The 24,344-nt window shown below is 47.4% G+C and overlaps 4 protein-coding genes across 9 annotated transcripts in view; 2 read left to right on the top strand and 2 right to left on the bottom strand.

Moving 5' to 3' along the window:
* Positions 1-24,344, bottom strand: part of JPT1 (Jupiter microtubule associated homolog 1) — a 135,996-nt gene that overhangs the window by 78,043 nt on the left and 33,609 nt on the right. The window lies entirely within an intron of this gene.
* The window catches only part of MRPS7 (mitochondrial ribosomal protein S7), a 172,036-nt gene that overhangs the window by 115,821 nt on the left and 31,871 nt on the right, over positions 1-24,344 (top strand). The window lies entirely within an intron of this gene.
* The window catches only part of ATP5PD (ATP synthase peripheral stalk subunit d), a 221,631-nt gene that overhangs the window by 187,866 nt on the left and 9,421 nt on the right, over positions 1-24,344 (bottom strand). The window contains exon 1 of one of the 3 annotated variants that reach the window (XM_050764481.1): positions 12,983-12,986. The exons of the other annotated variants lie outside the window; for them this stretch is intronic. The gene's annotated coding sequence lies outside the window, so the exon portion shown is untranslated. Of the gene's footprint in view, positions 1-12,982; positions 12,987-24,344 lie in introns of those variants that run through there. 3 annotated transcript variants of the gene reach the window in all.
* Positions 1-24,344, top strand: part of NUP85 (nucleoporin 85) — a 33,118-nt gene that overhangs the window by 2,720 nt on the left and 6,054 nt on the right. For both annotated transcript variants that reach the window (XM_050764262.1, XM_050764261.1), the window contains exons 2-11: positions 318-411; positions 1,647-1,809; positions 4,728-4,798; positions 5,865-5,908; positions 8,569-8,638; positions 11,552-11,673; positions 19,537-19,671; positions 19,776-19,898; positions 20,132-20,263; positions 20,488-20,594. In XM_050764262.1, the coding sequence (XP_050620219.1) occupies positions 318-411; positions 1,647-1,809; positions 4,728-4,798; positions 5,865-5,908; positions 8,569-8,638; positions 11,552-11,673; positions 19,537-19,671; positions 19,776-19,898; positions 20,132-20,263; positions 20,488-20,594 (1,061 nt within the window). The remainder of the gene's footprint in view (positions 1-317; positions 412-1,646; positions 1,810-4,727; positions 4,799-5,864; positions 5,909-8,568; positions 8,639-11,551; positions 11,674-19,536; positions 19,672-19,775; positions 19,899-20,131; positions 20,264-20,487; positions 20,595-24,344) is intronic.

Raw genomic sequence — 24,344 nt, 5'->3', positions numbered from 1 at the left:
GGCTGAGGCGGGCGGATCACCTGAGCTCGGGAGTTTGTAACCAGCCTGGGCAATATGGTGAAACTCCATTTCTACTAAAAATGAAAAAAAAAAAAAAAAGCCGGGTATGGTTGCACACATCTATAGTCCCAGCTACTCAGGAGGTTGAGGCAGTAGAAGACCTTGAACCCAGGAGGCGGAGATTGGAGTGAGCTGAGATTGTGCCACTGTACACCAGGCTGGGAGACAGAGTGAGTCGCTGTCTCAAAAAAAAAGAATAGAACGACTTCAGTAAGAAGAACATTCTTCATTTTAGATTTCTATGTCTTATTTACTAGGTGATTCCAGGTGTGAATTCCAAGAAGAACCAAATGTGTTTTGACTGGGGTCCAGGGGAGATGCTGGTGTGTGAAACCTCCTTCAGCAAAAAAGGTAGGGGTTTTTTTTCTTCCAAATTGTCCATCTTGGCACATCTGGTTGTTTTTCTGTTTATTACCTCAGATTTGACTAGTTGTGGACTGAAACAATTGAATTTGTTTTGTACCATTTTAATTTTCTTTATTTTGTTTTCAAGATACAACAGGGTTTTGTTGTGTCACCCAGGCTGGAGTACAGTGCAATCATGGCTCACTGCAGCCTCTCCCTCCTGGGCTCAAGTGATCCTCCACCTCAGTCTTCCTGGTAGCTAAGACTACAGGTCACCGTGCCCCCACACCCAGCTAATTTTTTTTTTTTTTTGTAGAGATGGGAGTCTCGTTTTGTTGCCTAGGCTGGTCTCACACTTCTGGCCTCGAGTGATCCTGCTGCATTTTGGCATTTTTATTTTTGAAATGTTAGCTATTTTAGATTTTCATTGATTTTTGAGATCTTGAAGATGTTGAATCCTGGAAAAAAATTAACAGTAGTTTTCATGAAAAATTTTCTTCATATTTAAAATGTCAAGCTTTTTATCTGTTTTTCTTTGTCCAAAGTGACCAAATTCCTCAGTAGCTTCCTTATTGTGAACCTTGCAGATGCTTGGCCATCACTTTTGTGTCCATAGCATGGATTCAGCTGAATAATAGTTCTGTAGGCTGAGCTAGCATCCAAAGCACAGATGGAGCTGGAGAGTGACATAGCTTGTCCTTGGCTTGATTTTCTAAGTTCCATCAGCTATTGGATAGGATGTGAATCTTTTTCTTTTCCTGATACAGTCTCCCTCCAGTAGCAGGATAAAACTGGAATCTTGACATTTGATTTGTTTTCTTTCTTTCCCTTCCGTCCGTCCGTCCGTCCGTCCGTCTGTCCGTCCGTCCATCCTTCCTAGATGGAGTCTCACTCTGTCCAGGCTGGAATGCAGTGGTGCGATCTTGGCTCACTGCCACTTCTGCCTCCCCGGTTAAAGCAATTCTCCTGCCTCAGTCTCCTGAGTAGCTGGGAATGAAGGCACGCGCCACCACACCCAGCTAATTTTTGTATTTTTAGTAGAGACAGGGTTTTGCTATGTTGGCCAGCCTGGTCTCGAGCTCCTGACCTCGTGATCCGCCTGCCTTGGCCTCCCAGAGTGCTGGGATTATAGGCATGTGCCACCGTGCCCGGCCACAAAACATTTTTTTTAGAGTAGATTGACTTTTGGGGATGATCGTAATAGATGTTAATTTTTTTTTTTTTTTCCTGTTTTGTTTCAGAAAAATCAGAGATGGTGCCAAGTTGCCCCTTTATCTATATCATCCGTAAGGATGTAGATGTTTACTCTCAAATCTTGAGAAAACTCTTCAATGAATCCCATGGAATCTTTTTGGGCCTCCAGAGAATTGATGAAGAGTTGACTGGAAAATCCAGAAAATCTCAGTAAGTTGGTTGCTGTTTGGTGTTGAAGCCCACTCTACACTGTGGAAAGCCAAATGAAGTACATTGTTGTCTTTTTGTGTGTTTTAAGGGTTGCGTAAAGAAATAAGAGACTCCTGGTTCTAGTTGAGGCATTAGTACTGGACAATGTACATTAGCAGTGATGGGAAGACTTAGCAGGAATATGCAAATGCTGTTGATTGGCTGGCTTGACAAGCTTTATTTATAGTGCTATTTTACTTACCCTCTAAAGAAGAAAATTTAGGCCACACAAGCATGTGAGAGTCATTGAATGAGGTCACATTGTTGGGAGATTTGAAAATTAATATAACAGTTTTGTCTCTAAAAATTATGGTTGAGACATTATCTGACAACAGACCAGAAAACTCTTGTAGTATTTATAGATTAGGATTTTCTTGAATTGTAGTTCATAACTTCATAATTATCAGAGTAGTACTTGTAAATTGTAGACTTTTGGGACCCACCGCAGATCATCAAAATCAAAATCTCTGGTTGGATCTTAAAATCTCCAGCACACTGGAGTTTAAGAACTCCTGTGTTAGACTTTTGTCAGCATCCCTTCACATGGCTAGGGCATGGGCAGTGTTGGTATATTACTTCTTTGATAAGCTTTTCACAAATGAATCATTCTGGACAAGACCCAGGTCAACTTCTGTGTGAGTGTGTGTGAGAGTGATTATTGGTGGTTTTTCTGTTTTTTTTTTTTTTTTTTTTTTTTTTTTTTTTTTTTTTGAGACGGAGTCTCGCTCTGTAGCCCAGGCTGGAGTGCAGTGGCCGGATCTCAGCTCACTGCAAGCTCCGCCTCCCGGGTTCACGCCATTCTTCGGCCTCAGCCTCCTGAGTAGCTGGGACTACAGGCGCCCGCCACCTCGCCCGGCTAGTTTTTTGTATTTCTTAGTAGAGACGGGGTTTCACCGTGTTATCCAGGATGGTCTCGATCTCCTGACCTCGTGATCCACCCGTCTCGGCCTCCCAAAGTGCTGGGATTACAGGCTTGAGCCACCGCGCCCGGCCTTTTTCTGTTTTTTTCAAGACAGAGTTTCACATTGTCGCCCAGGCTAGAGTGCAGTGGCGCGATCTCTGCTCACTGCAAGCTCCGCCTCCTGGGTTCAAGCCATTCTCCTGCCTCAGGCTCCTGAGTAGCTGGGGCTATAGGTCCCCGCCACCACGCCTGGCTAATTTTTTGTATTTTCAGTAGAGATGGGGTTTCACCGTGTTAGCCATGATGGTCTCCATATCCTGACCTCGTGATCCACCCGTCTTGGCCTCCCAAAGTGATGGGATTACAGGCGTGAGCCACCATGCTCGGCCCTGTTTTTTGGTTTTTTTTTTTTTTTTTTTTTTTGAGACGGAGTCTCGCTCTGTCGCCCGGGCTGGAGTGCAGTGGCCGGATCTCAGCTCACTGCAAGCTCCGCCTCCCGGGTTTACGCCATTCTCCTGCCTCAGCCTCCCGAATAGCTGGGACTACAGGCGCCCGCCACCTCGCCAGGCTAGTTTTTTGTATTTTTTTTAGTAGCGATGGGGTTTCACCGTGTTAGCCAGGATGGTCTCGATCTCCTGACCTCGTGATCCGCCTGCCTCGGCCTCCCAGAGTGCTGGGATTACAGGCTTGAGCCACCGCGCCCGGCCTTTTTTTTTGTTGTTGTTGAGACGAAGTCTTGCTCAGTCACCCAGGCTGGAGTGCGGTGGCGCCATCTCGGCTCACTGCAAGCTCTGCCTCCCGGGTTCACGCCATTCTCCTGCCTCAGCCTCCCGAGCAGCTGGGACTACAGGTGCCCGTCACTACTCCTGGCTAATGTTTTTGTATTTTTAGTAGAGACGGGGTTTTACCATGTTAGCCAGGATGGTCTCGATCTCCTGACCTCGTGATCTGCCCATCTTGGCCTCCCAAAGTGTTGGGATTATAGGCGTGAGCCACCGCGCCTGGCCGTGCCCTGTTTTTTTTGACTCTGTTACCTGGGCTGGAGTGCAGTGGCAATCTCGGCCCACTGCAGCCTCTGCCTCCTGGGTTCAAGCCATTCTCCTGCCTCAGCCTCCCGAATAGCTGGGATTACAGGTATGTGCCACCACGCCTGGCTAATTTTTGCATATTTAGTAGAGAGGGTTTCATCATGTTGGCCAGGCCGGTCTTGAACTCCTGACCTCAAGTGATCTGCCCACTTCGGCCTCCCAAAGTGCTGGGATTATAGGCGTGAGCCACTGCACCTGGCCTGATTATTGGTTTTAAGGGACTCTGGTGGGTAATATTGGTGAGTTTGAGAAATCTATTGTCACTTCTAGGAAAAAACATGTCAAAAGTCCTATAATTCCTTGATGGCAGGGGACCCTGTCTTATTTTTTATTTTTTATTTTTTTTTGAGATGGAGTCTCGCTCTGTCGCCCAGGTTGGAGTGCAATGACATGATCTTGGCTCACTGCAATCTCCGCCTCCCGAGTTCAAGAGATTCTCCTACTTCAGCCTCCCGAGTAGCTGGGATTTTTGTATTTTTAGTAGAGACTAAGTTTCACCAGGTTGGCCAGGCTGGTCTCAAACACCTGACCTCAGGTGGTCCGCCCGCTTTCACCTCCCAAAGTGCTGGGATTACAGACCTGAGCCACTGGGCTCGGCCATTAAATAACTTTATGTATCTATTTTTTTGAGACAAGGTCTGACTAAGTAGATTTCATCTGCAACAATTAATGTCAGTATGGGTTTATGGATATTAACTTTAGCCCATGGGTTGTTTTGTGGCGTTTTATTTTGTTGCCCAAGTTGTTCCAGCTTCAGAAGGTTACGAGCTCCTTCACAATGGCTCCCCTCTTTCTTTCAGCAAATTTCTACATTTATTTGAGTGTTTTCTTCTTTTCTAGCACTACAAGATGTTCCAGGCTCATCTTGTGTGTTATTTCATTTTTTATAGATTGGTTCGAGTGAGTAAAAACTACCGATCAGTCATAAGAGCATGTATGGAGGAAATGCACCAGGTTGCAAGTAAGGACTGTGTGTGTGTGTGTGTGTGTGTGTGTGTGTGTGTGTGTGTGTTGGTATTTTGAGTATTTATGCATAAATACTGTGAGGTAAAGTTTGATTGATATTCCAGTCCAAAACTTACTTTTCCATCTTTCACAATCTTTACTTTTTTGGTAATCATTTAGAGTATTTTTTTTTTTTGAGACCGAGTGTCACTCTGTCGCCCAGGTTGAAGTGCTGTGGCATGAACTCAGGTCACTGCAACCTCCACCTCCCAGGTTCAAGCGATTCTCCAGCCTCAGCCAGCCTCCCGAGTGGCTGGGACTACAGTTGCATACCACCAAGCCCAGCTAATTTCTGTATTTTTAATAGAGGTGGGGTTTCACTATGTTGGTCAGGCTGGTCTTGAACTCCTGGTCTCAAGTGATCTGCCTGCCTTGGACTCCCAGAGTGCTGGGATTACAGGAGTCAGCCACTGTGCCTGGACTTTTTTTTTTTTCTGAGACAAGGTTGCCCAGGCTGGAGTGCAAAGACACATTGTGGCTCATTGCAGCCGTGACCTCACTTCCTGGGCTCAAGTGATCTTCCTACCTCAGCCTTCCAAGTAGTTGGGATTGCAGGTGTGTACCACCATGCCTGGCTATTAAAAAAAATTTTTGTCCCCTCTTCCTCAGAGACATTTGTTCTGATAATTTTTAAATTTTTTGTAGAGACAGGGTCTCCCTAATTTTGCCAAGGCTGGTCTTGAACTCCTGGGCTCAAGCAGTCCTTTCACATCAGCCTCCCAAGTGTTGGGCTTACAGGTGTGAGCCACACATGAAGCCACTCTGACAAAGGTCAGAGACCTTTATGGTAACTTTGTTGCAGTTGAAAGTGCCATTTGGGAACTTCAGGGCCTTTGGTTTGAGAATTGAAGGGATATGAAGCATTAATAACAAAAAAATCCATAATTAGAAGAGATTATAATTTCTTTTAATTTTTGTCATTAAAGGAAACAAAGGCTCAGGCCATAGACCCTGGAATATTCAGCTATGAAAATAAGCCTAAGAGTTCCATTGCTCACTTAAAATGTTTTGTGTTTCGTTAGTTGCTGCTAAAGATCCAGCCAGCGGCCGCCAGTTCAGCAGCCAGGTAAGGGGAGTCACCTTTGTTGTTTTAGCACCACTGTGTCCTGTGTCCTGGGCACCCACCTGGGGTGGCTTTGCAGTTCCTGTTACGGCAGAAGTCTCTTCAGGTAGATAGGCAGCTCCTTTGGGTGACAGTGATTGTCTTGCCCCTTTCAAGGTCTAGCTCACAAGGAAATGCTTGTTAAATACTTGAGTGAATGTTTGGTTCTTTTTTTTTTTTTTTTTTTTTTTTTTTGAGACGGAATCTCGCTCTGTCACTCAGGCTCGAGTGCCCTAGGTTCAAGCAGTTCTCCTGCCTCAGCCTCCAGAATAGCTGGGTCCTACAGGTGCGTACCACCAAGCCCAGCTACTTTTTGTATTTTTAGTAGAGATGGGGTTTCACCATGTTGGCCAGGCTGGTCTCAAACTCTTGAACTCAAGTGATCCACCCGCCTCGACCTCCCAAAGTGGTGGCATTACAGGCGTGAGCCACCGTGCTGGCCCTGAATGTTCAGTTCTTATGGAACATGTATGTCCTGACCAAATTGTGTTGAGGGGTTGTCACCCGAAATGGAGAACTAATCTTGTGAGATCACTGTTCAGTCTCATAAACACTACTCACTTCTCGAACTCAATATTTTTTTTTTTCTTTGAAAGACAGGGTCTCTCTATGTTGTCAAAGCTGGTCTCGAACTCCTGGGCTCAAGTGATCCTCCTGCCTTGGCCTCCCAAAGTGCTGGGATTATAGGTGTGAGCTGCCACACCTAACCAAACTCAACATTTTTACTGAGTTGTAAGTGGCTCTACTTTACTTGGAGCTGGAAGATGACTTTTTCCTTAGTAGATGCTTCATATTAAATACTTTTCAAAGTCACTAAGTGACTAGGCGGTAATTCAGTGTCTCTGAAGTACCCTTATAAACAAGTCATCGTGGTGTCTGTGGACCGAAGGATGGTGAGGAGAGGAAGCCTGCATATTCCTAAGGGCAAGGTCCAGGTCTGATTTATTTCGGGGTCTTATATTGGGCTTTCCCATTAATAGACTGTTTCCTAAACTTCAGTCCTTGGAATACCAGCTTCACAATTCTTGCTCTGTCTACGTGTTTCGTGTCATCTACTGAATATTTTTGTAAATATCGTCTCTTCCTTTTACTCAAATGAAGTCCCTTGCTAAAGCATCAATTCATCGAGGTAGGCTGGGAGCAGTGGCTCACGCCTGTAATCCCAGCACTTTGGGAGGCTGAGGTGGGCGGATCTCTTGGGGTCAGGAGTTCGAGACCATACTGGCCAACATGGAAACCCCATCTACTAAAAATACAATATTTAGCCAGGCATGGTGGTGTGCACCTGTAATCCCAGCTGCTCGGGAGGCTGAGGCAGGAGAATTGCTTGAACCCTGGAGGCAGAGGTTGCAGTGAGCCGAAATCATACCAGTGCACTCCAGAGTGAGACTCTGTCTCCAAAAAAAAAAAAAAAAAAAAAAAAAAAGCCAGGTGTGGTGGCTCATGCCTGTGATCCCAGCACTTTGGGAGGCCAAGTTGGGGGCGATCACCTGAGGTCAGGAGTTCAAGACCAGCCTGGCCAATGTGGTGAAACCCCGTCTTGACTAAAAATACAAAAAATTAGTTGGGCGTGGTGGCACACGCCTGTAATCCCAGCTACTGGGGAGGCTGAGGCAGGAGAATCACTTGAACCCAGGATGCGGAAGTTGCAGTGAGCCGAGATTACGCCACTGCACTGTAGCTTGGGCAACAAGAGCCAAACTCCATCTCAAAAAAAATAAAAAAGTAATAATTGGTGACATGCAAGTTATATTTTTTTCTTTTTTTCTTTTCTTTTCTTTTTTTTTTTTTTTTTTTTGAGATGGAGTCTCCCTCTGTCGCCCAGGCTGGAGTGCAGTGGCACGATCTCAGCTCACTGCAAGCTCCGCCTCCTGGGTTCACGCCATTTTCCTGCCTCAGCCTCCCGGGTAGCTGGGACTATACGTGCCCACAACCACTCCCAGCTAATTTTTTGTATTTTTAGTAGAGACGGAGTTTCACTGTGTTAGGATGATCTCGATCTCCTGACCTTGTGATCCACCCGTCTCGGCCTCCCAAAGTGCTGGGATTACAGGTGTGAGCCACCGCGCTTGGCCATATTTTTTTCTTTTTTTAAATTTTGAGACAGGGTCTCACTCTTGCCCAGGCAGGAACGCAGCGGCACGATTATGGCTCACTGCAGACTCAACTTCCTGGGCTTAAGTGATCCTCCCACCTCAGCCTCCTGAGTAGCTGAGACTACAGGGATGTATCACCACACTTGGCCAATTTTTATATTTTTTGTTGAGACAGAATCTCGCAATGTTGCTCAAGCTGGTCTCGAACTCCTAGACTCAAACATGCCACCTGCCTTGACCTCCCAAAGTGCTGGGATTACAGGCATGAGCCACTGCACCTGGCCAAGTTATTTTTGTAATGCACGGTAAAATAAAATCACAACCACTAAAACAAAATAATGTTAGCCTCCATCCCGCCGCCTAACATCCTCGTGCTGACTCCCCTCTGGGAAATCCTCCTGTAGGATTGCAGTAGCTGTTGGGTTAAGGAATGACTGTCGTGTGAGTCAAGGCCTGCTTTATCCCTTGGCTCTCAGAGCAAAGCTCAGGAATGATTTCAGGTGAAACCTGTCTCCATTTCTCCCTTAGGTCTCCATTTTGTCAGCAATGGAGCTCATCTGGAACCTGTGTGAGATTCTTTTTATTGAAGTGGCCCCGGGTAAGCATGGAATAATTTCACCTTATAACATCATAGGTGTCCCCTGCCATCTTCTGCTCTTTCCTCATCTTTCCTGTGCATGGTGATGAGTGTTTTATTCCTGAGAATGTTCTTTCCATCATTATAACCACGGGAAATCGTTAGAAAACACCCAAAGAAACCTGACCATTTTGTCAGGTGCTACAAAAAGAATCATGCAGAGTGCCTCCTAGAAAGCTAAACCGTCACAGGTACTGAGAAATATTAAACTAGTGTGTGAAAGGCGGGGTCAGTGTTAACATCATGAACTGGCTAAGCTCAAGAAAGTTTTATGAACGTGGGGTGGGATTAGGTGGTGAGAGGCAAAGTCACGTTGGGAATTCTGTCACTAATGATTGGGACAGGGCAATTCTGTGTGTTAACTCTGCCAATGGGAATTTTTTTGTTGATCTTTTTTTTTTTTTTGAGATGGGAGTTTTGCTCTTGTTGCCCAGGCTAGAGTGCAATGGCGTGATCTCGGCTCACCACAACCTCCAACTCCCAGGTTCAAGTGATTCTCCTGCCTCAGCCTCCTGAGTAGCTAGGATTACAGACATGCGCCGCCATGCCCGGCTAATTTTGTATTTTTAGTAAAGATGAGGTTTCTCCATGTTGGTCAGGCTGGTCTCGAATTCCCGACCTCAGGTGATCTGCCCACCTCAGTCTCCCAAAGTGCAGGGATTCCAGGCTTGAGCCACCGTGCCTGGCCTTCTGTTGATCTTGAATTAAACTGTGATCAGTATAGTGTCATGGCCTGTATGAGCTCTCTGTGGATCTGCTGCAGCTTTTTTGCATTTCTTTTTTTTTTTTTTTGAGACGGAGTCTCGCTCTGTCGCCCAGGCTGGAGTGCAGTGGCCGGATCTCAGCTCACTGCAAGCTCCGCCTCCCGGGTTCGGGCCATTCTCCTGTCTCAGCCTCCTGAGTAGCTGGGACTACAGGCGCCCGCCACCTCGCCCGGCTAGTTTTTTGTATTTTTTAGTAGAGACGGGGTTTCACCGTGTTAGCCAGGATGGTCTCGATCTCCTGACCTAGTGATCCGCCCGTCTCGGTTTTTTGCATTTCTTCTAAGGATTTATGTTTGCTATTTCCCATAAATGAGTAGTAACCTCTGTGTAGCCCTAGCATTTTATTCATACTCTCACTAAAGAAGTGAAGAACTTGGCCGGGCGCGGTGGCTCAAGCCTGTAATCCCAGCACTTTGGGAGGCCGAGACGGGCGGATCACGAGGTCAGGAGATCGAGACCATCCTGGCTAACATGGTGAAACCCCGTCTCTACTAAAAAATACAAAAAAACTAGCCGGGCGAGGTGGCGGGCGCCTGTAGTCCCAGCTGCTCGGGAGGCTGAGGCAGGAGAATGGCGTAAATCCGGGAGGAGGAGCTTGCAGTGAACCGAGATCGCGCCACTGCACTCCAGTCTGGGCGACAGAGCGAGACACTGTTTCAAAAAAAAAAAAAAAAAAAAAAAGTGAGAAACTTGAAATTAGAGTTGGTTGTTCAGAGGCCTCCCTTCTCCAGTGGATTTTTGAAGAGGTTACAGTTGGCCGTTTGTATCTGCAGGTTCTACATCATGGATACAGAGTGCTGGCTATACTCTGCCATTTTATTTCATTTTATTTCATTTTATTTTTATTGATTGATTGAGACAAGATCTTACTGTGTCACTTAGGCTGGAGTGTGGTGGTCCAATCACGGCTATTGCAGTCTGGACCTCCCAGGCTGAAGTGATTTTCCTGCCTCAGCCTCCTGAGTAGCTGGGACTACAGGCGCGTGCCACCGTGCAGGCTAAGTGTTTGTGTGTATGCGCTGGGGGAGGGGAGACAGGGTCTTGCTCTGTCACCCAGGCTGGAGTACAGTGGCGTGATCACAGCTCAGCAGCCTTGACTTCCTGGGCTCAAGCAATCCTCCTGCCCAGCCTTTTAAGTAGCTGGGACCACAGGCACGCACCACTACGCCCAGCTAATCTTGTATTTTTTGTGGAGAGGAAGTTTCGCTGTGTTGCCCGGGCTGTTCTTGAACTCTTGGGCTCAAGCAGTCTGCCCATCTTGGCCTCGCAAAATGCTGGGATTATAGGCATGAGCCACAATTCCTGGCTCAGCTAATTTTTTTTTTTTTTTTTTTTTGTAGAGATGGGGTCTCCCTATGTTGCCCAACCTAGTCTCAAACTCCTGGGCTCAAGCGATCTGCCTGCCACAGCCTCCCAAAGTGCTAGGATTACAGACATGAGCTACCATGCCCGGCCATATTATTTTTTTGTTTTGTTTTTTGAGACAGAGTCTCACTCCATCACCTAGGCTGGAGTGCAGTGGTGCGATCTTGGCTCACTGCAACCTCTCCCTCCTGGGTTCAAGCAATTCTGCCTTAGCCACATGAGCAGCTGGAATTACCACGCCTGGCTAATTTTTGTATTTTTAGTAGAGACAGGGTTTCACCATGTTGGCCAGGCTGGTCTCGAACTCCTGAGCTCAGGTGATCCACCTGCCTTAGCCTCCCAAAGTGCTGGGATTCCAGGTGTGCGCCACCAGCCCCTTGGCCATATGTTTTTTATCATCATTGCATACCTGGCTGCTTGCTAGTCAGTACTGGTTCCTAAACGGCCATTACTTGTGTATTGAGTATTTGTGAAGAATCTGGTGGTGAGGTCTGCATTCCATTTTCACCCCTTTCTGGGGACAGTTAAAGATGGAGCTGCCTGGCACAGAGGTAATATTTGGTGAAAGTGCACTTGCTTTTTCTTAGCACAGTCCTTCATTCAGGACCACGTGTGTGGCTGCTGAAAAGGGATAAACCCGTGTAGTCAGCTCGTCTGCCTTAACGTTCTCTGTTCTTTGGATAAAGTGGAACTTGCTGCAGGTGAAGCTGAGGCTTTTGTGTGTGATGAGAGTCTCTCCTCCCAGCTGGCCATCTCCTCCTCCACCTCCTTGACTGGGTCCGGCTCCATGTGTGCGAGGTGGACAGTTTGTCGGCGGATGTTCTGGGCAGTGAGAATCCAAGCAATCATGACAGCTTCTGGAACTTGGTAAGACAGGCTGGGCCCCCACCTCTCACCATGAGTCCTACTGTCCCTGGTGCCGCTGGGTGGGTCTGAGGACACCCACCGGGCCTCCAGCAGTAGGCTGGCTTTCGGAGTCTGTTACTATGGAGACTCTTTTGGATCTTTTCTTCCCTGGATTTGGATTTAGACTATGGGAGAGTCTAAAACCGAGGTAACATGTAAGAAAAATAATGCTTTGAAGACTTTCCAGAGTAAAAGGAAATTTGATTTTTTTGTGGGTCTAAGAAAGAGAAGACATAAAAAGTAATACAAAACCTTTTTTTTTTTTTTGAGACGGAGTCTCACTCTGTTGCCTAGGCTGGAGTGCAGTGGTGCCATCTCGGCTCACTGCAAGCTCTGCCTCCTGGGTTCACGCCATTCTCCTGCCTCAGCCTCCCAGAGCAGCTGGGACTACAGGTGCCCGCCACCATGCCTGGTTAATTTTTTGTTTTTTTTTGGTAGAGACGGGGTTTCACTGTGTTAGCCAGGATGGTCTCAATCTCCTGACCTCATGACCCGCCTGCCTTGGTCTCCCAAAGTGCTGGGATTACAGGCATGAGCCACCGTGCCTGGCCTTTTTTTTTTTTTTTTGAGAAAGGGTCTTGGCTGGGTGCAGTGGCTCGTGCCTGTAATTCCAGCCAGCACTTTGGGTGGCCAACTCAGGAATCGCTTGAGCCCAGGAGTTTGAGATTAGCCTGGGCAACAAAGTGAGACCCCCATCTCAAAATAAATTAATAAATAAAAATATGAAAGAAAAAAGAGAATCTGACTCTGTTCCCCAGGCTGTTGTGCGGTGGCATGATCTTGCTCACTGCAGCCTCTACCTCCTGTGCGGTCCTACCACCTCAGCCTCTCAAGTAGCTGGGACCACAGGTGCGAACCACCATGCCTGGCTAATGATATAAAACCAATTGATAGGGGCCGGGGTGCCTACGGGGTTGGATGTAAATGAGCTTGCACATTACTTTGGATTATCAGTTTGGAAGTCAGCATGTCGTATGTGTGTATATGGATGTATTATCTATGTGTTAGGTATTTCCATTCACCTCTGCTGACTGACCTAATTGGGAGGTGGCAGGGAGAAGATTGCTAGTTGACTGGGCTAATGGAAAGTTGACTAAACGTATAAAACCTGAAATTGGGAACAGATTGTGAGGACAAAAAAGAAAAGAAAACCTGTAATTCGGCCCAGCACGGTGGCTCACGCCTGTAATCCCAGCATTTTGGGAGGCCGAGGCTCAGTGGGATCACCTGAGGTCAGGAGTTCAAGACCAGCCTGGCCAACATGGTGAAACCCCCATTTCTACTAAAAATACAAAAGTTATCTGGGTGTAGTGGCAGGTGCCTGTAATCCCAGCTACTCAGGAGGCTGAGGCAGGATAATTGCTTGAACCTGGGAGGCAGAGGCTCCAGTGAACTGAGATGGTGCCGCTGTACTTCAACCTGGGTGACAGAGCGAGACTCTGTCTCAATTAAAAAAAAAAAAGAAAACCTGGAATTCAAATAAGGAGTTGTTACCGTTGGGGCTATTTCTAGGCCTTATGGTGCTGGGAGATCTGTGCAGGTAAGGGAAGTGCCTTTGTTGAGGAAGTAGTGGGCCAAATGTTTGAGTCTCTGATTGATTCGCTAAGGTTTGTTGTTGTTGTTGTTTAGAGACAGGATCTCGCTTTGTGGCCTGGGCTGGAGTGCGGTGGCGGGATCATGGTACACTGCAGCTTTGATTTCCTGGGCTCAAGCGATCCTCCCACCTCAGCCTCCTGAGTGGCTGGGACTACAGGCGCATACCACCATGCCTGGCTAGATTTATTTTTTGTAGAGATGAGGCCTCACTGTATTACCCAGGCTGGTCTTGAACTCCTGGGCTCAAGCAGTCCTCCCACCTCGGCCTCCCAAAGTATTGGGATTGCAAGTGTGAGCCACCATGCCTGGTCATTCACTGAGTATTTATTGAGCCCCTTCTATTTGCAAGGCACCAAGGAGACAACCATGACTAAAACAGGCAAAGATTCCTGCCTTTATAGAGTTTATATCCTGTGTATGGAGACAGAACAGCAACCCATAGGCCAGTACCATGTATCCTGGCACATAGTGAAGTGCTCTGGCAAGGTGCCAAAAAGAGGGGAGGCTGCAAGTGCTGGAGTGGCATCAAAGAAGGCCTCCCTCATGAGAGATTAGAGGTGAGACCTGAAGGAGGTGAGGAGAGCTAGGCTGAAGAAAGCATTCCATATCGCAGGGCCCGCAGATGCTGTGTTCTAGAGCCAGGGTGGAGCAGGAGGGGCGGTGCTGTGTAGGGATAGGTGGGAGGGATGAGTTGGGGAGATAAAGACAGATACCAGTCTGAGGGCCCCCTGAGTTGTCACTGAGACTAGCTTTTTGCAGCCTACATAGCAGGGTGACTAAGAACATGGTCTGTGGTGCCACACTGCCTGGGTTAGCTTTCTAGCTCTGCCTTTTACTAGCTGTGAGGTGGTGGGGGTTTTTTTGTGTTTTTTTTTTTTTTTTTGAGACAGAGTCTCGCTCTGTCATCTAGGCTGGAGTGCAGTGGCACAGTCTCGGCTCACTGCAACCTCTGCCTCCGGGGTTCAAGTGATTCTCCTGCCTCAGCCTCCCGAGCAGCTGGGACTACAGACGCGTGTCACAACACCCAGCTAATTTTTGTATTTTTAGTAGAGGTGGGGTTTTACCATGTTGACCAGGCTTGTCTTGAATTCCTGACCTCATGATTCGCCCACCTTGGCCTCCCAAAGTGCTGGGATTACCAGCGTGAGCCACCATGCCTGACCTTTTTTTTTTTTTTTTTAAATACAGTTTTGCTGTGTTCCCCAGCTGCAGTGCCCAATCACCACTCACTGCAGCCTTGGCCTCCAGGGCTCCAGTGGTCCTCCTACTTTAGCCTCCCAAGTAGCTGGGACCACAGATATGTGCTACCAGCACCAGCGAAAGTTTTTTATTATTTGTTTGTTTTTTTGAGATGGAGTCTTGCCCTGTTGCCTGGGCTGGAGTGCAGTGGCGCTAGCTCAGATCACTGCAACCTCCGCCTCCCTGGTTCAAGCAGTTCTCCTGTCTCAGCCTACTGAGTAGCTGGGATTATAGGCATACACCACAATGCCCAGCTGATTTTTTTTTTTTTTTTTTGTATTTTTGGTAGAGATGGGGTTTCACCATGTTGGCCAGGCTGGTCTTGAACTCCTGACCTCATGACCTCAAGTGATCTGCCTGCCTCCCTCCGTCCTAATTTTTTTTTTTTTTTTAAGCCAGAGTCTCGCTCTTTTGCCCAGGCTGGAGTGCAGTGGTCCGATCTTGGCTCACTGCAAGCTCCACCTCCTGGGTTCACTCCATTCTCCTGCCTCAGCCTCCTGAGTAGCTGGAACTATAGGCGCCTGCCACCACGCCCGGCTAATTTTTTGTATTTTGTTTAGTAGAGATGGGGTTCCACCATGTTAGCCAGAATGGTCTCAATCTCCTGACCTGGTGATCCGCCCTCTGCGGCCTCCCAAAGTGATGAGATTACAGGTGTGAGCTGCCGCACCTGGCTAACCCAATTATTTTTTATTTTTATTTATTTATTTTTTGAAACAGAGTCTCACTCTGTTGCCCAGGCTGGAGTGCAGTGGCGCGATCTTGGCAGGGGTTACAGGCTCCTGCCATCTTGCCTGGCTAATTTTTGTATTTTTAGTAGAGATGGGGTTTTGCTGTTTTGGCCAGGCTGGTCTTGAACTCCTGACCTCAAGTGATCCACCTGCCTCAGTCTCCCAAATTGCTGGGATTACAGGCTTGAGCCACCATGCCCAGCCAAATTTTTTAATTTAATTTAATTTAATTTAATTTAATTTTATTTTATTTTTTGAGACGGAGTTTCACTCTTGTTGCCTAGGCTGGAGTGCAATGGCACGATCTCAGCTTACAGCAACCTCTGCTTCCTCAGCTCAAGCGATTCTCCTGCCTCAAGCCTCCCGAGTAGCTGGGATTACAGGCATGCACCACCATGCCTGGCTAATTTTGTTTTTTTTTTTAGTAGAGACGGGGTTTATCCATGTTGGTCAGGCTGGTCTCGAACTCCTGACCTCAGGTGGTCCGCCTGCCTCGGCCTCCCCAAGCGCTGGGAGTACAGGCATGAGCCACCACACCCAGCAATTTTTTTATGTTTTGAACTCCTGGCCTCAAGCAATCCTGCCTTGGCCTCCCAAAGTATTGAGATTATAGGTGTGAGCCACTGTGCCCAGCCACTAGCTGTGAGATCTTGAGTGAGCTACTTAATGGCCCTAAGGGTCCTCATCTGTGTAGTGGAGATAATAATACTTGTCCCACGGGGCTGCTGTGATCATTAAATTAGTTAAAGGACGTAAATGTGGTTGAAGTAGTTGACATGGTTGATGCACAGTAAAAGCTAGTCTTTTACTTCTAAGCCAGATGGGGTGAGGGGGCATTGGAGAGCTGAGCAGAGGAAGCCTGAGATCTTACTTAGGTTCCCAAAGGCTGTCCTGGCTGCCATGTTGAGACTATACAGCAAGGATCGAAGCAGGCCAGTCCGGATTCTGCAGTACTAAGCCAGGCAAAAGATGGTGGTGGTGTAGGCTAGATATGTTTGAAGAGAGTTGATGGGGTTTGCTGATGGATTGATTTGATGTGGGCATGCAAGAAATAGAAGAATGTGGGAGGATGAGGTTGGTGAGTTGGAGGCAAACTGGTGTTTAATTTTAGACGTTTCTCTCGTGTGTGTGTGTGTTTTTTTTTTTTTTTTTTTTTTTTTCTGAGACAGAGTCTCTTGACTATGTTGGAGTGCAGTGGTCGGATTACAGCTCACTGCAGCCTTGACCTCCTAAGCTTAGGTGATCCTCCCACCTCAGCCTCCCAGGTAGCCAGGACTACAAAGGCGTGCCACCACATCCAGCTAATTTTCTTATTTTTAGTGGAGATGGGGTTTTGCCGTGTTGTTCAGGCTGGTCTTAAACTCCTGGGCTCAAGCAGTCCACCCTCCTTGGCTTCCCAAAGTGTTGGGATTACAGGCGTGAGGCACCATGCCTGTCCGACATGTTACGTTTTAAGATGCCTATTCAAGATCCAAGTGGAGATGTTGACTAGGCCCTTGGATATACAAAGCTGGAATTCAGAGAAGGAAGTTTGGGCTAGAGTGGAAAAGTTGGGAGTTATTAGTATGTGTATGTATATATATTTGTGATTTTTTTTTTTTTTTGAGATAGAGTTTTGCTCTTGTCGCCCAGGCTGGAGTGCAGTGCCTTGAATACTGAATTAGTGAATGTTAAACCATTGCTTCTAGGGGAAATACAGGGTTAGGTTCCTGCAAGCCTCTGGTCACATTTTGTTCAACCAATCAATATATAACTGATCACTTATTTTATGTGTGTTTCTGTTTAGAGACAACTTACTTGACATAATATTGTTGATTCATTAACAGTGAACTCAGGGCCAACAGCACTGTGATTTGTGCCTGACTGAACCTTATCCAACACCTCCCATAGTTCTTGCACTTAGCAACACTAGAAAGCACCTCAGTACTATACTTGGGGACCCAACAAAATGTACACAAATGAAAAAAAGTAGCATTAACTGCATCACAATAAAGCCTTGTTTAGTGTGTGTCAAGCAACTCGATATTCTTACCACTCTGTACACGTCCATGAATTTTGATTTGAAAGTACCACAAATATTAATTTGGGGGTTACAAATAAATTTTAGTGAGTAGGCAGATTCATAGATAAAGACTGAACTGTGAGGACTATTTGGTTGAGTGTATTTTTATTTTATTTATTTTATTTTATATTTTATATATATTTTTTATATTTTATATTTATTTTATATTTTTTATATTTTATATTTTATATTTTATTTTATTATTTTATTTTATTTTATTTTCAAGATGGAGTCTCACTCTGTCGCCTGGGCTGGAGTGCAGTGGCGTGATCTCGGCTCATTGCCACCTCTGCCTCCCGGGTTCAAATGATTCTCCTTCCTCAGCATCCCGAGTAGCTGGGACTACAGGCACACACCATCACACCCAGCTAATTTTTGTATTTTTAGTAGAGACAGGGTTTCACCATGTTGGCCAGGCTGGTCTCAAACTCCTGATCTCAGGTGATCCACCCGTCTCGGCCTCCCAAAGTGCTGGGATTACAGATGTGAGCTACCGCTCCCGGCCTGAGTGTATTTATTTTACATATTTATATTTGAACTGAAACTTTTATGAACCATTTTATTTAATGCATTCTGACATTTTCTATTATTTCATTTTAATTTTTTTCCAAACAAAACTTCTCACATATTTATTATTGAACCAGCCTACCAGTGTAGAGCTTATAATCAGAGAAAAACCATTTTCTCAACAAAGTATGTCCACCTTTCCAGATAGTGGTGACAGTTTCAGCTTGTTGTGATAAGGTGTGCTGCATCTCATGTGTAATTCCTGGCAGACCCAGCTTGGTTCTTCTCCAGTCCCTCCTCTTGGGGTTGTAGCTAACTGTATTAGCAGTTTTTTGTTTTGTTTTGAGATGGAGTCTCACTCTGTTGCCCAGGCTGGAGTGCAGTGGCGCAATCCCAGCTCCCTGCAACCTCCGCCTCCCAGATTCAAGCGATTCTCCTGCCTCAGCTTCCTGAGTAGCTGGGACTACAGATGTGTACCACCACGCCTTGCTAATTTTTCTGTATTTTTAGTAGAGATGGGGTTTCACCATGTTAACCAGGATGGTCTCAATCTCCTGACCTTGTGATCTGCCTGCCTTGGCCTCCCAAAGTGCTGGGATTACAGGCATGAGCCACCACGCCTGGCCCTGTATTACCAGTTTTAATCTGAATCCACTGGGGAATGGGACGATTTTGCTTTTGTTTCTCGGCCAGGAATTGCACGATCCTGAACGTTTTGTGAGAAGACGGTGGGAGAAAGAATCAACAGCACACACCATGATGGTGGAGAAGGGGTGGGGGGAAGCGGGTAGAGGAACATGTTTCTCTGTTTCATTTATTTTTGAAAAGCTGGGTCTGGGCGTGGTGGCTCACACCTATAATCCCAACACTTTGGGAAGCCGAGGCGGGGAATCACTTGAGTTTAGGAGTTCGAGACCAGCCTGGCCAACATGGTAAAACCCTGTTTCTACTAAAAACACAAAAATTAGCTGGGCGTGGTGGCATGTACCTGTAATCCCAGCTACTCAGGAGGCTGAGACAGGAGAATCACTTGAACCCGGGAAGTGGAGGTTGTAGTGAGCCAAGATTGTGTCATTATACTCCAGCCTGGGCAGAAAGAGCGAAAATCTGAAAAAAAAAAAAAAAAAAAGCTGGTCACAGACTATAATGGACTACAGCTGGCTGTTTGAAAAACATGGTGGAAGTGGCAAAGCCATGAGACTGGATGTGATAGATTACTTCTGGAGGGAAAGAGCCATCATTCTTCCCAGGGCCGACTCAGGGGCAGAAAGAAGCCTATGTGTGAGGAGTTAAAAAGCCAAAGTGTGGCTGGGTGCGGTGGCTCACGCCTGTAATCCGAGCACTTTGGGAGGCCAAGGCGGGCAGATCATGAGGTCAGGAGATCAAGACCATCCTGGCTAAGACGGTAAAACCCTGTCTCTACTAAAAATACAAAAAATTAGCCAGGCATGGTAGTGAGCGCCTGTAGTCCCAGCTACTTGGGAGGCTGAGGCAGGAGAATGGCATGAATCCGGGAGGCGGAGTTTGCAGTGAGCCGAGATCACGCCACTGCACTCCAGCCTGGGTGACAGAGCGAGACTCAGTCTCAAAAAAAAAAAAAGCCGAAGTGTGGGGTGAGGGGACTGGCCTCCTCACGCCTCGGCAGGGTCAGGCCTCCTGCTAGTGCTCATGGGCCCGATCTCCTCCCAGGTGACCATCTTGGTGCTGCAGGGCCGGCTGGATGAGGCCCGACAGATGCTCTCCAAGGAAGCCGACGCCAGCCCTGCCTCTGCAGGCATATGCCGAATCATGGGAGACCTGATGAGGACAATGCCCATTCTCAGTGTACGTGGGGGTAGCTTTGCTCTGCTGGGTCACAGGAGATGGGTGATTCACTAAATATAAAGAGTTTGGGTGGGATGATGTCTCATGGCTGGTCTCTCCCTTAGCCCGGGAACACCCAGACACTGACAGAGCTGGAGCTGAAGTGGCAGCACTGGCACGAGGAATGTGAGCGGTATCTCCAGGACAGCACATTCGCCACCAACCCTCACCTGGAGTCTCTCTTGAAGGTCTGGGAAGCAGTTCAGATTGCATCCATGTTGGCTTCCTGTGGGGGCTGTGGCATCCAGTGCAGCAGTGGCAGAAGCTTGGTCCTCTTTGGATAGGGCTGTCTGTTGCTCTGCCATGATGGTGAGAGCTTTCAGACTAGTTGAAATCCAGTGCTCTAGCTGAGAGCAGGAGCATTATGGAGAAGGTACCCCTGAAAGGAGGACAGAGTTCAGCACAAATGTCTCTTCCTCAGATTATGCTGGGAGACGAAGCCGCCTTGTTAGAGCAGAAGGAACTTCTGAGTAATTGGTATCATTTCCTAGTGACTCGGCTCTTGTACTCCAATCCCACAGTAAAACCCATTGATCTGCACTACTACGCCCAGGTGAGTGAGCTTGGGGTGGGCAAGGGTGGAGGTAGGAGTCCTGGTGGCGCCGTGATGGGTCATTCTCTTTGAATTTGTCCCCGAGGAACAGGAAGACCCTTTCCTTTGGCCCTTAGTGAAAGAACATGGCACCCTTCTCTGGGGTTCCTTATACAGCAGCCCTGCCTGTCCCCTGAGTCTCTGCTTCCATCCTCGGGATTGAGTGTTTCATCACCTTTCCACAGTCCAGCCTGGACCTGTTTCTGGGAGGTGAGAGCAGCCCAGAACCCCTGGACAACATCTTGTTGGCAGCCTTTGAGTTTGACATCCATCAAGTGATCAAAGAGTGCAGGTAGGATCTCTCCCACCCCCAACTGTAACCATTGTTAGGTGTGCAAATATCACCACCATCCGTTTCTAGAGTGGCCTGTTCTTCCTTACCCTTCTTTCCTCAGACCTGCTATCTTAGTCCATCTCTTGCTGCTATTGCAGAATACCTGAGACCAGGTAATTTATAAAGAAAAAGATTATTTTCTCACAGTTCTGGAGGCTAGGAAGTCCAGGATCAAGGCACTGGCAATGTTTCTGGTGAGGGCTGCTCTCTGCTTCCAAGATGGCACCTTGAACAACTGTGTTCTCATGTGGTGGAAGGGCAAGAAGGACAAACTGCCTTCGTCAAGTCACTTTATGAGGGCACCCAGTCACATTCATGAGTGAGGAGTCCTCCTGGCCTAATCACCTCTCAGAGGCCCTACCTCTTAATACTAGCACATTGGCAAAACTGGGGTTTTAGAGGGGATCCCTTCAAACCATAGCACCTGCTCCCCTGCTTGGCCTGCTACAGGTAGATAATGGCTTCTCCCTGGGTGAGCTTGGGGACTTCCTGGAGGCTTGAGGGCTACCATATACATAACTGTTTCTATTTTAGGGATGTTTATTTAAAATAACATTGCAGGAAATTACTTTGACAATTTAAAATCTAGAAAAAGCCAGCAAGCCTGTTTCGTGGCACCTAATGGATACGTATTCACCTAATGGGATGGCATGTTCCAACAGTCTCACTCCAGTGACGTGAGCTACCGAACCAACGGGCTTGAGGCTGGGTATTATTCAGAATTTCCAGCCCTCTATCCAAAAGAAGGTGTTCTGTCATTGCACTGAATCTTTAGCAAGGCAGGAAAGGGTGTGCCAAACATAATGAATCAGAGATAAACCTTTCCAGAACTCTCCATATATGTTAAGTCAGAAAGAATGTCCCCTTCCTTCTTGTGCACCCTGGATGGTGGGCATTGCACTGAAGACCTGCTGGGAAGGGAGGAAGTGGGTAATAGCAGAAGATGGCCTTGATCAGGTGGCAGATTCACTGACCTCAGCTGGCTCTTTGTAAATCTGGGTATGGGAAGAGTTTCCTTAGCCCTGCCCGCTCTTCTTTTGGCCAAAAGAAAGCCAGGGCTTCAAGAAAATGATTCAAGATTTGGGGAATGAAAAAAGTTTTTTTTTTTTGTTTGTTTTTGTTTTTTTTTTTTTTTTGAGACGGAGTCTCGCTCTGTCGCCCAGGCTGGAGTGCAGTGGTGCGATCTCGGCTCACTGCAAGCTCCGCCTCCCGGGTTCCTGCCTCAGCCTCCCGAGTAGCTGGGACTACAGGCGCCCACAACCGCGCCCGGCTAATTTTTTGTATTTTTAGTAGAGACGGGGTTTCACCGTGGTCTCGATCTCCTGACCTTGTGATCCGCCCGCCTCGGCCTCCCAAAGTGCTGGGATTACAGGCGTGAGCCACCGCGCCCGGCCAAAAAAAAAGTTTTTTGTGTGTTTGTTTGTTTCTAGGGTTTTGTTGTTTTTTTTTTTTTGAGACAGAGTTTTGCTCGTTGCCCAGACTGGAGTGTGGTGGCGCGATCTTGGCTCACTGCAACCTCCACCTACTGGATTCCAGCGATTCTCCTGCCTCAGCCTCCCAAGTAGCTGGGATTACAGGTGTCTGTCACCACGCTGAGCAAATTTTTGTGTTTTTCTTTTTTTTTTTTGAGACGGAGTCTCGCTCTGTCGCCCAGGCTGGAGTGCTGTGGCCGGATCTCAGCTCACTGCAAGCTCCGCCTCCCGGGTTCCCGCCATTCTCCTGCCTCAGCCTCCCGAGTAGCTGGGACTACAGGTGCCCGCAACCTCACCCGGCTAGTTTTTTGTATTTTTTAGTAGAGACGGGGTTTCACCGTGTTAGCCAGGATGGTCTCGATCTCCTGACCTCGTGATCCACCCGTCTCGGCCTCCCAAAGTGCTGGGATTACAGGCTTGAGCCACCGCGCCCGGCCAAATTTTTGTGTTTTTCAATAGAGACAGGGTTTCACCATGTTGCCCAGGCTGGTCTGGAACTCCTAACCTCAGGTGATCTGCCCACCTCAGCCTCCCAAAGTGCTGGGATTACAGGTGTGAGCCACTGCCCCCTGCCAAGGTTTTTTTTTGGTGTTTTTTTTTTTTTTTTTTTTTTTTTTTTTTTTGAGACAGGGTCTTACTTTGTCACCCAGGCTGGAAGTGCAGTGGAGTGATCTCAGCTCTCTACAACCTTGACCTCCTGGGTTCAAGTGATCCTCTTGCCTCAGCCTTCCAGGTAGCTGGGACTACAGGTGTGTGCCACCATGCCTGGCTAATTATTATTATTTTTTTTGTAGAGATGAGATTTCACTATGTTGCCCAAGCTGGTCTTGAACTCGTGAGCTCAAGTGATCTGCCTGTCTCAGCCTCCCACAGTGCTAGGATTACAGGCGTGAGCTGCCATGCCCGGCCTGATAGTCAAGTTTTGTGTCAGTATTTTCACAGGCCTGTAAACATCGTGGGAAGTCCCTGCATGGAGGAATTAGAATAACTTAAAAACACACAAACACACCATCACTTGGCTTTTTTGGTGTCTCTGCCCATAGTTGAGTATTCCTAAATTTCCTGTCCGTTATAATAGTGAATGCGTTTCACCAGGGCTTCCTTTATAAGCTGTATCTGGATTTTTAGGAATAAAACAGATTTGAGCAGAACAAGTCTCTTGGATGCAGGGAGTATAAAAGGGGAAAGCGTCCTGCTATTTCCAGTGGCAGAAGAAAAAGAGAAGCAGCAGTGAAGAGGGGTGAACAACAACACTCTCGTGCCGGACACAGACAAGGAAGGGTTAGGCTCACAGTCCCCCAGTCTCGGCCTCTCTCCACCCTCACAAGCAGGAAGGGATCTGAGCTCTGTTAGTGGGAAATCTTGGAGTTTGCATTTCTCTGATGGCGAGGCTACCTCCTATCCTGTTTTGAAAGAGGAACAGAAAAGCAGAGCTTGTCCCAGGAATTGTGAAATGGGCTGAAATGTCTTGAGAGACAGTAGCAGTTTTAGAAGTGTGCCTTCCTGGCTCTGGGGAAAGATTGAATTGGGGTCTTGTGGGCACATGTTTTCTCATGGGATGTATCAGTCAGACCCATGCACACTTCCGGGGGGCAGGGAAGTGTCTCTTTCTGGACTTGAGCCAGTGGGCTGCTGGCATGCCTTTTTAAAGGCATTAGAAAGAGGTTTCTTTCTCTTTTTCCTTTCCTGTTCACACCACCTTCATATGAACATGGAGAAGGGAGGTTTCTAAGTGGGCCCTTGATTGACTCCTATGTCAGTAGTCATGCCAGACCCTAAGGGGCAGAAAAGGCAGCCAGGGGATCCTGACTCAGAGGCTGTAGTTCCTCAGCCCTGCTAAAGGGCCAGGGGTTTGTCTGTCAGCGCCTGGCTGGGCATGCTTGACTGTTAACCCCTCAGCTGAAAAGATGGCAGGATTCCTCCATGGGGTCCTCCACAGGGTCCCTTCTTCCCTCCTGGCTTACAGCTTCCTCTGAAGACGGGCCAATTCCTTGCTCTCTGGCAAGAGGAAACAGAGCTGGGGTACACTTCACTGGGAATTGGGCAAGATGTCGGCAGTTTCCTGGTGCCCTTCAAGTCCTCCAAAAGTATCGAGCTAAAAGGTGACAAGTCTTCCTTCAGTAACCAAGAAGAGTTCCAGTTCAATGTCTGCTGAATCTAGAATCTTCTGACTTGTTTTTTGGCCCAGCACACAACCTTGGATGCAGGGTGCAGCAGTGTTTGCAAACCTCACACC

This window comes from Macaca thibetana, chromosome 16 (genome assembly GCF_024542745.1).
Source record: "Macaca thibetana thibetana isolate TM-01 chromosome 16, ASM2454274v1, whole genome shotgun sequence".
Lineage (NCBI taxonomy): Eukaryota > Metazoa > Chordata > Mammalia > Primates > Cercopithecidae > Macaca > Macaca thibetana.
The sequence above is the reverse complement of the archived record's forward strand: the minus strand, read 5'-3'. Positions and strand labels throughout refer to the sequence as shown.